The sequence below is a fragment of the Pelophylax lessonae genome (genome assembly GCF_965119305.1).
Source record: "Pelophylax lessonae genome assembly, chromosome: 3".
Taxonomy (NCBI): Eukaryota; Metazoa; Chordata; class Amphibia; order Anura; family Ranidae; genus Pelophylax; species Pelophylax lessonae.
In genome coordinates this window covers 41981957-41999731 of record NC_138770.1, presented here as the reverse complement: position 1 = coordinate 41999731, position 17775 = coordinate 41981957, and the positions used below count along the sequence as shown (strand labels likewise).

General features: G+C 45.8%; 4 protein-coding genes across 4 annotated transcripts in view; all 4 read right to left on the bottom strand.

The window, feature by feature from the left end:
- Positions 1 to 6403, bottom strand: part of LOC309550696 (uncharacterized protein) — a 151549-nt gene extending 145146 nt beyond the window's left edge. The window contains exon 1 of the mRNA XM_082251030.1: positions 6367 to 6403. The gene's annotated coding sequence lies outside the window, so the exon portion shown is untranslated. The remainder of the gene's footprint in view (positions 1 to 6366) is intronic.
- LOC309550683 (uncharacterized protein) overlaps positions 1 to 17775 on the bottom strand; it is a 3164715-nt gene that overhangs the window by 1876660 nt on the left and 1270280 nt on the right. Inside the window, exon 34 of the mRNA XM_082251018.1 lies at positions 2617 to 2823. Coding sequence (XP_082107144.1) covers positions 2617 to 2823 — 207 coding nt within the window. The remainder of the gene's footprint in view (positions 1 to 2616; positions 2824 to 17775) is intronic.
- LOC309550728 (gastrula zinc finger protein XlCGF66.1-like) overlaps positions 1 to 17775 on the bottom strand; it is a 167159-nt gene that overhangs the window by 100043 nt on the left and 49341 nt on the right. The gene's annotated exons all lie outside the window — the stretch shown is intronic.
- LOC309550726 (uncharacterized protein) overlaps positions 1 to 17775 on the bottom strand; it is a 156373-nt gene that overhangs the window by 116722 nt on the left and 21876 nt on the right. The window lies entirely within an intron of this gene.

The window sequence follows — 17775 nt, the reverse complement described above, 5'->3', positions numbered from 1 at the left end:
GAAATTCTTGGTGAAGACTTTTTGTAGGGCTGGCTGCCCAGAGCCAGTGAGGACATGGCTCTTTTGGCGGGGGGGGGGGGGGGGGTGTAGCACCCTCCTAGGTAGGTGCTAGTGAGTGAGTATAGTTTTTGGCTCTGTCGGCCTATCAGAGGAGCAGCAGGCAAATCTATATTGCTTTCTGTCTAACAGCAGGATCTGTGAGTGAAGTCAGCTCAGTGTGTTCAGTGTGTGATTCATTGAGTCTAGAGGAGTATTTCACACTGGTCCAATAGTGAGGCATGTTGGACAGTGGGAGGAAACCTGACCAATGGGTACACAGGCTTTGATACAGTCCTGGTGATTGGTAGAGACTGGCTGTCTCAGTGCATTCTGGGATACTGTATAAAAGTCAGGAGCACATAAGCTGCGGGGTCTTTGGTTGGTGAGCAGAGTCCCGGAGGGAGGGTGGCAGCTGCCTCCTCCTCTGTAGCAGTGGCACGTGGCATCAGGAGGTCGTTCTGAGGGCCAGAGGAACGGAGCTGAACCCAGAGGTCCAGGAAAGATGACTGAGGGGAAGACACTGGAGATCCTAGAAAAACAGAATCGTGAGTACAGGGGATCGTGTCAAGAGGCCTGACCTGAATGGGGGCCAGCCCGGAGTAGGATAGTCAGTGGATGGGTGTCAGTGGTCAAGAAAGAGGATACTAGTATAGTGTCCTGAAGAGAACTTAGTTCATCAAGTCATCTGGATAGAGACTTAAACCATATTCACCTAGTTGCAGGGTGAATCAGCAGCCTGGCTGCATCATCAGACAGGAGTCCTTACATCTTGTGAATAGTTAATCTGGAGTATCCATTATTCCCTTCTCCCATCCCTATTTAAAATAAAACACCAAAAACAACTACAAACCTCTGGACTGATCATTGACTGAGCCAAGAAGTAAAGTGGTAAATTGTGAATACCAGAGTTGCTAACGGTAACCCAGGGGGACCCGAAAGTGTATTCTACAGCAGTCCTCAAGGGGGCAGTGCTACATTAACCTTTACTTACATTTTAACCTGTGTGCAGAGATGTATAGTAACTAAGTAGAACTACTTCACTACTGTACTTAAGTACCGAAAGGCGGTATCTGTACTTTCCTAGAGTATAATTTTTTTCTCCTACTTCCACTTTTACTTCACTACATTTTTTCGATGATTTCAATACTTCTACTCCAATATTTTTTTTTATGTGCTGCATAGTTACTCGTTACAATTATAAAAATTACCACTGCCAGAACAGTAGATGGCAGGTTTCATGAAGCTCAAAACATGTGTATTATCAGCGCATACGAAAATAAATGCTACTGTATGTATAAATAAAAGCTGCATTCGAAATAATAAAAAAACAATATGATGTTCAAACTTTTGACTTCTTTCTTTAATAACTACATAACACAGTACTTGTACTTTTACTTTCAGCACTTGAGTAGCATTTTTTTTTTTCAAAACTCCTGGTACTTTTACTTTCAGTACTTGAGTAGCAACATTTAAAATAAAAAACTACTTGCAATACTTAAGTACAAAAAATGTTGAATACTTTAGCACTTCTACTCGAGTCACTTTTTGATCGAGCACTTCCACTTCTACTCAAGTCACTTTTTGATCGAGCACTTCCACTTCTACTCAAGTCACTTTTTGATCGAGCACTTGTACTTTTACTCAAGGATGGGTTTTGAGTACTTTATACAACTCTGCCTGTGTGTGTCTGTACCAAGGCCAGACATTCCAGGGGATGGAAACTTTTCATCAGGGGCCATTTGGGCGATTTCTGTTATCATTGTGATTTAAAAAGGAGCCAACCAATCATGTGATAATAAGTGGCTTCATATGATCACTATCTTTAAATGAAAAATACATTTTGGCATGTCCAGTCATATTTTCAATATCAATGCCAAAATGTCACCATTTCTGCCAGGGCATGCAAACTTTTGAGCACAGCTGTATCATGTAGCTTTTCTGGCTATGTCTATCTTGAGTAAAGGCAGATGATTCATGTAGCATTTACTTCATGCAGTCCACCTGCCCTTAGCTCAGGCATACAGGCAGGAGGTTGTGTTTAGCTGAAAAAACCTCTTCTCTTCTGAAGTCTTATGTGATTTAGAAAATTTGCCTACACCTGGAAACCAGGAAGTAATTGAGAAATATATATTAAAAAAAAAAAAAAAAGATAAAAACTAGTAAATATAATATATTTCCTATCTATTTACAAATGCTAGGAACATAAGGATTAAAAATAGTTAATGTTGATTAAGAGAGTGAAGTTCTGCTTATAAGTCCCCACCCTACTCTGGACCAATCAGTGAGCAGTATGGGTGGAGGAATGTATTTAGTGTTAATGACCCACCTGTGCTGATCTCTGTAGGAGTGTTCTCCTCTATAAATGTCCCCGTTATTCCATCCTCCTCCATAGACTGCTGATCATCCCTTACATAGGTCTCTTCTTCTTCTGCCTTCCCCTCAACTTTTAAACCTTTTAGATCTTCACCCTAAACCAAAAAATTACAAAAAAAGTCATATGTAAAAGATAGTTAATCTTGTGATATCACAAACAAAATCCACACATTGTCCGTGTTCCAGATGCTTCGTCCCACCAACCTTGTAATGGCGAGGGATGGTGTGACCTTCCTGTGTGGAATCCCGGGAATACAGAGGACGGGGACATCTCTCTGGTGGGTTCCTGGTATTAGGTGGCTCCATCATATCCTTGTGTCCTTCTGAAAACTCCTCCATCACTCCATACTCTTCATCCTCCTCTGTATACTCTTCTTTAACAACAACATTATCATCCCAGAGGTTTCCACTCTGAAAGATATAATAAAACATTCATTGTAACAAACAAACTGTGTAAAAATCACAACTACCAATAATCGTCAATCATTTACCTGATGATGGTGAGGGATGGTGTGACCTTCCTGTGTGGAATCCCGGGAATACAGAGGATGGGGACATCTCTCTGGTGAGTTTCTGTAGATTGAGGACTCCACCATGTGGTCATGGTACAGATCTTTCTGTCCTTTTAGAATTACAGATTTCTCCATCACCCCATCCTCATCATCCTCTTCTTTTATCTCTTCTTTATTATAAACTTTAGAATCGCTCAGGTTTCCTCTCTGATTATATAATAAAAATTACATTAAATTGTAACAATGCAGATAATGTACAGATCCTAATGATACTATCAGTGATTGTTCCTCATCTACCTGATGATGGTGAGGGATGGTGTGACCTTCCTGTGTGGAATCCCGCGAATACAGAGGACGGGGACATCTCTCTGGTGGGTTCCCATTACTGGATCCATCTGTAGGAAACACACACACTGACTGAATACATTGTTTCTATGTGTTTATCAGATGATGGGGGATCTAGGTGGACCCTCCGTACTGCTCTCTCCTTTACAATAAAGTCTCCTCTTACCCGGTGATGTGAGGAGCGGCTGATTGTCCATCATGGCGTCCTTGTAGAGATCCTTGTGTCCTTCTAAATACTCCCACTCCTCCATGGAGAAATAGACAGTGACATCCTGACACCTTATAGGAACCTGACACACACAATGATACAGTCACCATCCAGACACATCCCTTGTCTGTTACTGGATAATGTCCCAGTATTCCCAGCACCACTAACCTGTCTGCTGAGGTAATTTTGTTAAAGCCCCACTTCAGGCTGAGGTATAATTTGCCTCCACAGTGCCCCCCCCCCCTTCATAGGTTAAAAGCTTGCTACAGGCATTCTAACATCATTATATACAGTTCTGCTTTGCAAGTGAGGATGCCAAGGGTCCACCAAGATTCTAACAGCATCGGAAAAAAGAGAAAAGAGGTAAATGGAGGGACAATGGGAGGAGGAGCTGTGAGGTCATAGTGATGTCATAGAATTATCTGACTCCAGATTGAGGGACATTGGGGAAAGGAGGAGCTGTAAGATCACTATGATGTAATAGGATTCACTGACTCTGGTTGGAGGGACATTGGGAGGAGGAGCCGTGATATCAGTGTGATGTCATAGGAGTCTGACTCTGGATGGAGAGACATTGGGAGGAGGAGCTGTGGGGGGCGGTCTGTCATTTCTCCTAGGTGTGTCCCACCTATCCTAAACTGAAAGATGAACTTTGTCTTTGGGGGGACACATCAGCTTCCTGTGTTCTCGGTGTACTCCGGAGACTTTACTGATCACATTTTGGGATGAATATCTGAGACTGGGATCATTATGGGAAAATTATTTTCAGGACATTTACTACAAATGACATTTTCCCCTCCTTCTTCCTATTTAAAGCCTATAAAATAAAGACATACATATTCCAGCCCCCCCATCACTAATAAAAGTCGTATAATCCGTTAGTATATACTGATGAGGCAAGAAGGTCACTGGAGGGAAATGTGACACATAGGGTTGTCACCTGTCCGGGATTCACCTGGACAGTTCGGGTTTTGACACACGTGTCTGGCTTTCAGTCTGCCTGAGCCCCAGACACAACTTTTAGACCCAACTGTGGAGTCCCCAATTAAGGTGGTGTTCCCCAGTATTATTCAGAATCTGTGGTGGGGGTTCCCTGTGTAGGTGTCTCCCTCTCCTGCCTGCACTGTCTGGCGCTCTCCCCATGTCCCCGGTGCTGTGTGAATTGATTTGTAGCAGGACGGCTGTGTACTCTGAGGGGGAGAAGATCACCAGCCAGTTTAATGCAGACACCCAGCCCCGGCTCTCTCCCTCTGCTAAGCAGAGCATGTGACCTGTCCAGAGTGCGGGTGGCACAGAGGCAGCGCACCGAGCTTGCAGTGCGAGATGAGGGGACACAGAGACACCAACCGCGGGGTGAGTGCACAGCCGAGGGACCTTCATTTCCTCCTCATAGCTCTTTACTTTGCTGTAGTTGGACACACAAGCTTTCCAATGTGGGATTTCTCATGCTTGTCTTTCCAGGGACATGGCTGCTGATTGAGGACCTCAGTCTAGTCCCCCCTGTAGTCTCATCCTGGCATAATTACTACATTGTCCTGTGCTCACTTGAATGCTGTGTGCCCTCAGTAGCCTGTATCGGATCTCTTCTTCTCTTCTTGGTGGGATGCCTGTGAATTGCTTTCAACTATTGTGACATTTTTTTTGTTTATAAAAAGTTGTCTGAAAGGGTCGTAGAATGCACAGTGGTGCGTTTCTGGATGGAGGTCCACTGCCCTGCTGACACCGTCCACTGCCCTGCTGACACCGTCCACTGCCCTGCTGACACCGTCCACTGCCCTGATGACACCGTCCACTGCCCTGATGACAACGTCCACTGCCCTGATGACAACGTCCACGACTCTGCTGACAACGTCCACTGCTCTGCTGACACCGTCCTCTGCCCTGCTGACACCGTCCTCTGCCCTGCTGACACCGTCCTCTGCCCTGCTGACACCGTCCCCTGCCCTGCTGACACCGTCCACTGCCCTGCTGACACCGTCCATTGCCCTGCTGACACCGTCCACTGCCCTGCTGACACCGTCCCCTGCCCTGCTGACACCGTCCACTGCCCTGCTGACACCGCCCCCTGCCCTGCTGACACCGCCCCCTGCTCTGCTGACACCGCCCCCTGCTCTGCTGACACCGTCCCCTGCCCTGCTGACACCGTCCACTGCCCTGCTGACACCGTCCACTGCCCTGCTGACACCGTCCTCTGCCCTGCTGACACCGTCCTCTGCCCTGCTGACACCGTCCATTGCCCTGCTGACACCGTCCATTGCCCTGCTGACACCGTCCTCTGCCCTGCTGACACCCTTCACTGCCCTGCTGACACCGTCCTCTGCCCTGCTGACACCGTCCTCTTCCCTGCTGACACCGTCCACTGCCCTGCTGACACCATCCTCTGCCCTGCTGACACTGTCCTCTGCCCTGCTGACAACTTCCTCTGCCCTGCTGACAACTTCCTCTGCCCTGCTGACACCGTCCTCTGCCCTACTGACACCGTCCACTTTTAAGGTAGGCTAAGTTCAAATTTTTACCGTGACATTTCTTTTATTAATCTAGGCATATTTCATGGGTACAAGATCGCTCTTGTTTTATTTAACAATGCCCTTTTAAGTCCCCCCCCCCCCCATTGTTAATACAAATTGACCAAACTCACTGTTCATGGCAGCGCACTATGTACACCTCATTACTACTGTCCTTGGGGCACCCAAAGGTGTCCCATGTCTTTTACAACAATTATATAATGTATACTACAAAAATTGGGGAAATGTTCTGCCCCTGAAGGGGTTAATCTAGATTTCCACACTATATATGTGTGTATCATCTTCTGCTGGAGATAAAAGACGTCACAGTGACTATGGAGGAAGAGAAAATAGATAATGTAAATAGAAAATAAGATCTTATTACCTCATCTGCTGCCACTTCCAGCAATGTCTTCTCTCTACATCCTCCCGACTCACCTTTCACCTGGAACTTCCTATTTATACCTGACATCACTTCCTCTTGGTACCTGACATCACTTCCTGCTTTTCATAGAGATTTCCTGTCTGGAAGGAGTGAGATCATCACCACGTGGAGTTCAGCGGAACTGTAGCCCCGAGAAACCTACACGGCCTTGTACTGTGTGTATATGTACTGTATACCCTTATAGATGGGGTCATCTCCACTCTTTTTAACGTGGAGGAACTTTTAAAATACAGTGTAACTTTCCATGTCTCAGGGATAATTACTACTCGGATGAACTTTCCCTACATTGCTGGTCATTGGGATTCGGAAGAATGTTCCTTACATTGGTGGTCAGTGGGATGAATGTCCCCCTTACAGATAGCTAAGAAGACTATTATCACTGGCTTATTATTATCTGAGCCGCAGAAATTGACCATTGCTGAAGGAACCCCTAGCGACCTCTGGAGGAACCCTGGTTGAGAAAGGCTGGGCTTGGAGCTTCCCAGACTCGATACCATTTACAGTCCTCCTAATTGCTCTTGAGCAAAAGACAGTTATTAGGATCAGATCTATTTTGGAAAGTGGAACTGCTGCTGCCTTCTGTCACTTGGTAGTGTTTTGGATATAGGATCACCGACTAGGTCTTCAGAACTGGTGAAGAGATGGTTTGCGTAGAACAACCCTGCATTACTAGACCACACTTTTACACTAGGTTCAGGCTCAACCTGCAGCCCAGGGGCGACATGGGACCCCACAAATTATGCAGCCCAAGGGCCATATGGGACCCTACTTATTGTACTATCTAATGGCCACATAGGACCCTATTTTTTGTGCAGTCCCCAGGCATCAGTGGCATGTAGGCAGTGACTTGCCTGTCTAGGAACTTTCTCAGACCAGTGAAGGAAAGTTTTATCTTTCTGTTGTTTGCCTTGCTGTCCTTTCTCGTCGCTCTTCTCATGGATGTTTTCACAGATCTATTATAATTGATCTTGCTGCTGGGAATATCCAATGTGATGATGGTACAATTTGTTAGCTGGCTGTAGGGAAAACAAATGTGGCAGAACTGATATTTAAATGGCAGTCTTATATACAGTAATATGTCTTCTGCAGTCTCTGACCATCTCCTGTAGTATGTCTGCAGTCTCTGACCATCTCCTGTAGTATGTCTCCAGTCTCTGACCATCTCCTGTAATATGTTTGAAGTCTCTAAACATCTACTGTAGCATGTCTGCAGTCTCTGACCATCTCCTGTATTATGTCTGCAGTCTCTGACCAACTTCTGTAATATGTCTGTAGTCTCTGACCATCTCCTGTAGTATGTCTGCAGTCTCTGACCATCTAATGTAGTATGTCTGTAGTCTCTGACCATCTCCTGTATTATGTCTGCAGTCTCTGACCATCTCCTGTAGTATGTCTGTAGTCTCTGACCATCTCCTGTATTAGGTCTGCAGTCTCTGACCATCTCCTGTAATATGTCTGTAGTCTCTGCCCATCTCCTGTGAGAGTCAGAAATTTGTGTGGCCTAATGTGGACCTGTCACCATGAAGGCCTCTTTCATATGTGCTGCAGTCATTTCCTCCCCTCTATAAAGGGATCCATGGTGGTATCACTTTTCAGAGGCAGTTAGCAGGCATTCAGGAAGTGCGGCTGCGGAATGTCTCTTTTTTTTTTTTTTTCAGCTGGTAGGGAATTTTGCACTGAAGTTCCACAAGCTAAACATTTGGTAGTGGCTGCGGAGCAGTCCCAATGACTTCAATAGCCAGGTTGTGACAGGCAGTGCCACCTGTGACTGGTCGAGGTAGAATCGACAAGGTCCTCATCCCTATCACCCTTGCCTAGGGGTTGCCCTTGCCCAGTGGTTGTAGGGGTGTGCATGTGGGTGGAGCTTTTCATAATCTGGAAGCCTCCTTTAATAATAGGGGTTCCCACAGATACCAACCCTCCTTGTGAATGAGTAGGGGTACAGAGTACACCTACTCTTTTACAAGAATATAAAAGTCTGTGGGCAGGTGGTAAGGTGGTGTGATTGTTGGTCACATCTTCCATATTTCCCGATTATTCATTGGGCACCAAGTACTCGGCCACATGTGAGGCCTGCCCTGCGTGGGTTCTTCTGGGCTACGTTAGGCACTGTTACAGGGTCACTTTACTGCACGCACATGGGGCACCTTTACTCTGTGTTGTTTTCCTTTTTACCTAGTGAAAAGACTGAGGCTGCCGGGTGGAATACTCAAAATTAACTCCTTAACCTTTATTCTACTCTAGATGAATGTACACTGACAATGTAACTCTTCTCCAGTTGACTCTCCATTTCTCGTGCCGATGCACAACTTCACCATAACTTGCATTTTGAAGGGACACGCTGAGCCGATGTCCACAACCACCTGTCTAGTTTTTTCTACTACTATTCCCAAATAGTAGATTGGGCCCTGCCATGCACTCTGCACTGGCTCCACACGTACACCCAACTTAAGTATTGAACCTCTGTGCCTCTGTACAGGATCGGAACCTCTGTTGTGCAATACTCTCCCATAGCTATGGAGACAGACCGCTGATGGAAGGATTGATTTCCCTCACTGCTGGAGGCCGTGCTACCTACCAGGTACACGCTATCAACTGGCTGCTCATTACATTTCCCTTACGCTTGGCAATAATTTATGTCTTCACATTACTCCATTGTCTGCTGATGTCTTTATACCCCAATGTGTTAATACCCCACTTTTCACTGCGTGTGTGCTGGTTATTTACAATACACCTCTTTAATTACTTCAGCCCAGGCAGGGACAACGTTTTAAATGCTTTACTTAACTTCTCATAGTTCACAGATAAAAACATTATACATTCCTAATTCTCTAGCTTTAACTACAGGCTGGTGTGCTGCCCCAGGATACCCGAAAAAGTGAATTTTAGTGTCCATAGTCCTTTACAGGTTCTTTTATGCACGTGTAGATCCTTCAAAGGCATAGTCCAGTGCTGGTATCTTCAGGGCGAACCCCAGGCTAAAAGTCTCTGTTGCAGACCATTACAGGAGACAGTCTTCTACTTCTGTGGGTCTCTTCCTCCGAATCCACCCCTACAAGTCTCATAACCCAAGGCTGTACGGTGCTCACTTGGTTCTCTCTGGTGGATCCATGCTGAACTGAACCACTGTTCCAAAATATATTCACAAGGCAAGTGGGCCAGACCCAGATGGGAATCCGCCAAAAAGATTAGGAGAGCGGGAAAAACATTAACCTCAACCCTCCCAACTGAGACAGCACCCACCAACTGTTCCAACCTCCTTACATTTCCTCTAAAAATAAAGGCACCCAAACTTTTGACAAGTCCATTGTTAAAAAAAAGATCTCCTAATGCTGGACGCTTTCTGACTGGGCTCTATACCCTTGGGGCCCTACAAGCAATAATCCAGCAGACTGAGGGATCACTCCCTGAAATAACCACAAACCACAATGCACCTGGCATGATGAAGAAAAAGGCAGGAGAGCCAACAAATGACTGACCTACAAAACCAGCTCCCTCACCCAAGATGGCTGAGTTGGGGGTCAGGAGAGAGCACATCCCCTACATATTCTCCACACGCTGATGGCAGTGAACCAGGAGCAGGCTACATTATCTAAATCACAGAGGGCACAAGGCACAACTCAACAAGGTGAGCAGCAATATGACTCTCCACAATCTCAATCCCCTAAAGGCATGCTTGAGTATAATAGCTCCTGTGCCTCTTCCCTGGGCAGAGATAACGGAGATAGCATTAAGCCAGGCAATATCAGCTCAGGAATCTAATGAAATGTCAATGTCTGTCTCTGCCTATTCACATGATGCTGTACTCATAGCCAGATTTTGGGCATTACTGCAACAGTAACTCACCAAAGACTGTACAGTCATTACCTCATAATTAAAAAAAGAGACCTCCATTGTATTGAAGAACGCTTAGACAACATTGTGACTAAAATGGCATGGGATTATACCTAGAGTGAACTAGAACTCAGAACAGATCAATTATTTGCAATTGCCAGTTTATGTGGTATGTCCATCTAGGATTGCAACCCAAACTGAATATTCCTGTACCCTGCGTTTTCTAGACAGTTTATGTGGTATGTCCATCTAGGATTGCAACCCAAACTGAATATTCCTGTACCCTGCGTTTTCTAGACAGTTTATGTGCTATGCTTACTTGCTTATCCATCCGTAGCCTATACCTCCTATGTTTTCTTACCTTAAATTTACAACCATTATAGCCTTTAACCTTTAGGGGTATCTGCCAGTTATCTTTAAATCTTTGTGAAGTGAAACTGCAGTATATGTCCAGCCCTAATTTATTAATTCCTGATTACTAATTGGATAAGCCCCCACCCCAGGTCTAATAGTATAAAATCAGCATATCACTTGGGGAAGGCACGTGTGCAGGGGGGGGCACGTTTGCTCTCGGGGGGCTCTCTTCTCAAAGTAGGGGCGATTTCTCTAAGTGGGACACACTTCTGAATCTGCACTTCAGAGAATGCACAAAGTGAGGGAACACAGGAAAGGCTGAGATATACACCACATATACTGCAGGTGATCTCCTCCTTTTTTTTTTTTTTTTTTTTTTTTTATAAACCTCTTCAGCTCTATCCTGGTAAAATGCACTCTCTGGCACTTCTTCTGACTGCCCTATCCTCCATCCTTAAATTCTCTCTACTTCACCCCACATCTTATATATATCACCCTCACTTCTGTCCTCACCTTATTACTGCACTCACCATCTCCTGCTACTTCTAAATCCACATGCACACAAATCCTCCAGGAAACTGGGGCATGTCCCCTCATATAAATCACACTCTCATATTACCACCCTCACCTTTCTGCTTCTCCTGGCCTCTGGAGACATATCCCCAAACCCTGGGCCTCCATCTACCCATGCTCAATACACCACATACCCTACACCCTCTGGCTGCAGTCGCAGTCAGCACAATCTAGTTCCTATCTCTCTTCTTCCCAAGACTGGACTCCCTTTCTCTTGTGCCCTTTGGAACGCCCGCTCCGTCTGTAATAAACTCACCTCTCTCCATGACCTTTTCATCGCCAACTCATTTAATCTACTCGCCATCACCGAAACCTGGCTGCACGAATCCGACACTGCGTCTTCTGCTGCCCTATCCCAAGGTGGTCTTCTATGGACTCACTCCCCTAGACCCAACGGACGCAAGGGAGGGGGTGTCGGGATCCTTCTAGCCCCACATAGCTCCTTTCAGGTACTTCAGCCGCCTCCCTCTCTGTCACTCTCCTCATTTGAGGTACACTGCATTCATCTTTTCTCCCCTGTCTCTCTAAGGATAGCTGTGATCTACCGCCCCCCTGGACCAGTATCAACCTTTCTTGATGACTTCTCCGCCTGGCTACCCTACTTTCTCTCTTCTGAAATCCCCACAATCATTCTCGGCGACTTCAACATCCCTGTTAATACTAACACTCCTACCACTTCCAAACTTCTCAATCTAACCTCCTCCTTTGACCTAAAGCAATGGATACACGCTTCTAATCACTCTGAAGGCAATATCCTTGACCTTGTTTTCTCCCACCTATGCACCCCGCACAACCTTTCCAACAATCCTTTCCCTCTCTCTGATCACTACCTTATTAGTTTCACTCTCTCCCTCTACTCCACCTCCTCTCCCTCCAGCTACCGTACAGTTACCCGCAGAAACCTACGCCATCTCAACCCTTCTCTTCTCTACTCCGCTACCGGCCACCTCTATGACAGTATTGCACCCCTGTCCTGCACCAACCTAGCCACTTCTGTCTACAACACTTCACTCTTAGCCTCCCTGGACACATTGGCCCCCCTCACCACACACCGAATCAGGCCCCGACCCCTTCAACCTTGGCAAACCGATAACACTAGAAGTCTGAAAAAGCATAGCCGTGCTCTTGAGCGCCTATGGCGTAAGACTCGGTCTCAGAAGGATTTCAACCAATATAAATCTGCCCTCCAAAAATACAATTCCAGTCTCCACACTGCCAAACAGACCTATTTTATCACTCTCATTAACAGCCTGTCATCACGCCCCTGGCAACTCTTCGCTACCTTTAACTCTCTACTCCGTCCTCCACTACCCCCTCCCACTGACTCACTCACTGCCCAGGAGATTGCCAACCACTTCAAACAGAAGATTGACACAATTCGTAAGGAAATTGTTGCTGTTCAGATACCTTCCTCCATGCCTTATGCTTCACGCCCACAAGTGCGATCATTACTTCCCTCATTCAACCCCACCACTACAGCCGAGGTTGCTAAACTACTTGCTAACGTCCACTTAACAACCTGCCCTCTGGATCCTGTTCCCTCGCAAATGCTACGTTCACCTTCTGGCCCTATTCTACACTCTCTAACCCACATCTTCAATCTCTCCCTCTCTTCTGGCATCTTTCCCAACTCTCTAAAACATGCACTAGTCAGCCCCATACTTAAAAAGCCCTCACTGGACCCAACCGATCTGAACAACCTACGCCCTATTTCCTTGCTCCCCTTTTCATCCAAACTCCTCGAACGTCTAGTCTACAACCGACTGTGCGACCACCTTGCCGAGAATAGCCTGGATTGAGGCCGAAAGTCTGGATTTCGGCCTCAACACTCCACTGAAACTGCACTCCTAAAGCTGACAAACGATCTGCTAACAGCCAAAACCAATGGACACTATTCTGTACTCCTACTTCTGGACCTTTCTGCTGCCTTTGATACGGTTGACCATCCCCTCCTCCTCAAAAAACTCCATGCCTTTGGCCTCCGTGACTGTACTCTTCACTGGTTATCTTCTTACTTATCCAACCGCACCTTTAGCGTTTCTTACAATTCTACTTCCTCCTCTCCTCTTCCCTTCTCTGTTGGAGTCCCCCAAGGCTCTGTTCTTGGACCCCTCCTATTTTCAATCTACACCTCCTCTCTAGGTCAGTTGATAGCCTCCCACGGCTTCCAATACCACCTCTACGCTGACGATACCCAAATCTACCTATCCACTCCTCAGCTCTCTCCCTCAGTCTCCTCACGCATCACTAATTTACTATCAGATATATCGGTCTGGATGTCTCACCACTTCCTCAAACTAAATCCATCCAAAACCGAACTTATAATTTTTCCTCCACCGCGAGCCCCTTCCCCTGATTTCTCCGCCAATATCAATGGCATTACCATCAGCCCATCCCCACATGCCAAGGTCTTAGGTGTTGTCCTGGACTCTGAACTCTCCTTCAAACCCCACATCCAATCGCTGTCCAAATCTTGCCGCCTCAGCCTCCGCAACATCTCCAAAATACGCCCCTTTCTAACCAAAGACACAACAAAACTCCTAGTTCACTCCCTGGTCATCTCGCGCCTCGACTACTGCAATTCCCTTCTCATTGGCTTACCTCTACACAGGCTATCCCCCCTTCAATCCATCATGAATGCTGCCGCCAGACTCGTCCACCTCACCAATCGCTCAGTGTCCACCGCTCCTCTCTGTCAAGCCCTCCACTGGCTTCCGCTCACCCAACTAATTAAATTCAAAATACTTACAACATCTTACAAAGCAATCCACAGCCTAGCCCCCAGCTACATCACCAGCCTCATCTCAAAATACCAACCTAATCGCTCTCTTCGTTCTTCTCAAAACCTCCTGCTCTCTAGCTCACTCATCACCTCCTCCCATGCTCGCCTCCAGGACTTTTCCAGAGCCTCTCCAATCCTATGGAACTCCTTACCCCTATCTGTCCGATTATCCCCCACTCTATTAGCTTTTAGGCGATCTCTGAAAACCCTCCTCTTCATAGAAGCCTATCCTACCAACCCTTAACAAATGTACCTCCTTTTCTCCATCAACCCATCCCCCACAGTTATTGCCTTTTGTTTCACTTGACCCTCCCTTCTAGATTGTAAGCTCTAACGAGCAGGGCCCTCTAGTTCCTCCTGTTTTGAACTGTATTGTAACTGTATTGTCTTCCTTCACATTGTAAAGCGCTGCGCAAACTGTTGGCGCTATATAAATCCTGTATAATAATAATAATAATAATTGCAGCTGGAACAGGCCATTGCTAAGATAGAGACCGGGTCTTGACGGTAAAATTTGCATTTCCGGCTATCGGCATCTGTTAAAGATTTGGACACAGTGCTACTCCAATGACAGACCTACTCCCGAATATCTCTAATTCTCACACGGCGATAGATAGGGCCCACAGGGCACTAACAACACCTGGAACTGATGGGCTACCAGGAGATGTCATTATAAAACCCCTTTAATGTCGAGTCAAGGAACAACTAATAAAAGTGGTGCAGGACGAGATGTGTAATGGGTCACTCTGTTTAACTATCTGCGCATATAGCCGATCTACAGTTCAATAAACACAGAAACCTGAGGCCGCTGCTCTCTCGTCTTATAGAACACAATATAAAATACCTCTGGGCATTTCCCTTCCATTTTGTCTTTGTAGCACTACTCCCTTGGGAGCTGCTTGAAGCGGATTCCCCTGGGTTACACATAGCAAAAACCGATGAATTCTTAGTACTTTAAGTGTCACTTGAAAAACTATGCACAGCTTGAGGACTTCTAGCTATATTGAGTGCAGCAAGGCTGCTGCTTCACCTTGCCACTGAAGTATTAGAAAGGCGAACTACTTGGTAGATTACTCTTCAGGGTTCCACTTGACACACCCTTTACTCTACTCTTTAGGGTTCTATTTGGCACCCCCTTTTCTATCACTGCTTGTGTGCGCTGACCTTCTGTCCACTGACCTCAGTGGAGTGGTCCCCCTTTCTGGGCAGACCCTTTGACAAGCCTCCTGGTACTCACTGACACTGTTTTTCCCAGGTACCTCTGTCCACAGCTCCACCGTCAGCTTTTCCAGGACCCTCAAGGCTCAGCTCCACACCTGGTTCAGTAGGCTGACTGCCTGTAACCACTTTCCTCAGACTGCAGAAGGAGTGACAGCCGTCACCCTCCTCCTGGGACTCTGCTTCCCCTGTCACATGTTTCCTCAGCTTTTATGGTCAATCCCAGGATGCACTGCGGTGGTGCCCTCCCACTGGAACTACCACAAAAGCCTGTGTGCCACTGGCTGGGTTTCCTCCACTGTCCAACAGGCTCCCCTATTGGATACAGTGGGGACACTCCCTCACACCAAGTGACTCAGACCTGGACACATGCAACAGGCATAACTAACAGATCAGGCTCCTCTGAGAACAATGCTTTTAATCTAGCACCTATATAGGAGGGTGCTACATCCACCCCACACCAAAATAAGCCATGTCCCATTGGCTCTGGGGCAGCATGTAAACATCTGTGATAAATAAGGTGACTGAATACACCTTCACTTGCGCACAAACTAGAACTAGTAATATATTAAATGTGATATAAAATACTCCTACACTTGCGCACGGATTGAATGATTTAAATAAACATAAGAAAAGCAGTATGTTATAAAGCAGAAGCTTAAATAAGATATAAAAAGTGCTGCGCAATATGTAAAAAAATATTGATGATCTATATTGTTAAATATGTAAATTGGTTAAATAAATTCATACTTAATGTTTATGAAACAAGAAAAAATATAAATAAACAGGTGATATACAATTTCAATATGTGCAAACGGTGATTAATCACTAAAAATAAGTGAAAATAGAAAAAAATGTTTTCCAAAAAATATTAATCAAACAGTCCCAATCACCAGTGATTAAAAATGTGAAATATATGAATGAAATAACGGCTTGTCAGGTGCGTCACCTCCATTCTCGTGAACCCCCCCCCCCCCAATGAGTGGGTTCCCACCTCACTGTGTGTGACCTCGCAGTTAAGCTTGGTCTAAATTAGCAGGTAAACCCTCACAGGGTTATAATGTGTGGCCTCCTTTTTCCTTATTCCAACCGGGATCCCAATATTAGATGTATACGATCAACCGTTCTCTCATATGGGAAAAAAGCAAACATCCATAGTGCATGTATTGTATGATAAAACTGGCTTTATTTAAAAAAAATAGTAAATTGCACTCACATGCTGTAGGTGCTAAAGTGCACCACTCTTTCCAAGCAGGATATATGTATTCAAAATGTATAAGATGACGGATGACCGCGTATACACCTGTTGCAGTGTGAACCGATGCAGCGTACCAGCTGCTATAGAATCCTCCGATCACCGACACTCGCCTGGCCCCTCCCCTACACATGACGACACAAGGGACTACGTGTCTTCCTCACGGAATCCATAGAGACTTCCATTCTCAATGGAAGTGAGATCACCCCCTCGTGGACCTCAGAGGAACTGCACCCCTGAGAAACATCTCATAGTGTGAACACGGCCTTGTGCTGTGTGTGTGTATGTACTGTATATCGTTATAGATGGGTCATCTCCACTCCCGCCAAGAATACACTGAATAGCTACACACTGCATACCAGGAGAACACACTGATTAGCTGCACACTGCACACCAGGAGAACACACTGATTAGACTTCTTGAAGACTCTCCAGCCAGCATTACAAGTGAATCTTGGACAGAAAGTTATTGATGATTTTCGGCTGTTTACAGTGGGTGCGGAAAGTATTCAGACCCCCTTACATTTTTCACTCTTTGTTATATGGCAGCCATTTGCTAAAATCATTTAGGTTCATTCTTCTTCCTCATGAATGTACACATAGCACCCCATACTGACAGAAAAACACAGAATTGTTGACATTGTTGCAGATTTATTAAAAAGGAAAAACTGAAATATCACATGGTCCTAAGTATTCAGACCCTTTGCTCAGTATTTAGTAGAAGCCCCCTTTTGATCTAATACAGCCAGGAGTCTTTTTGGGAAAGATGCAACAAGTCTTTCACACCTGGATTTGGGGATCCTCTGCCATTCCTCCTTGCAGATCCTCTCCAGTTCTGTCAGGTTGGATGGTAAACGTTGGTGGACAGCCATTTTTAGGTCTCTCCAGAGATGCTCAATTGGGTTTAAGTCAGGGCTCTGGCTGGGCCATTCAAGAACAGTCACGGAGTTGTTGTGAAGCCACTCCTTCGTTATTTTAGCTGTGTGCTTAGGGTCATTGTCTTGTTGGAAGGTAAACCTTCGGCCCAGTTTGAGGTCCAGAGCACTCTGGAGAAGGTTTTTGTCCAGGATATCCCTGTACTTGGCCGCATTCATCTTTCCCTCGATTGCAACCAGTCGTCCTGTCCCTGCAGCTGAAAAACACCCCCACAGCATGATGCTGCCACCACCATGCTTCACTGTTGGGACTGTATTGGACAGGTGATGAGCAGTGCCTGGTTTTCTCCACACATACCGTTTAGAATTAAGGCCAAAAAGTTCTATTTTGGTCTCATCAGACCAGAGAATCTTATTTCTCACCATCTTGGAGTCCTTCAGGTGTTTTTTTAGCAAACT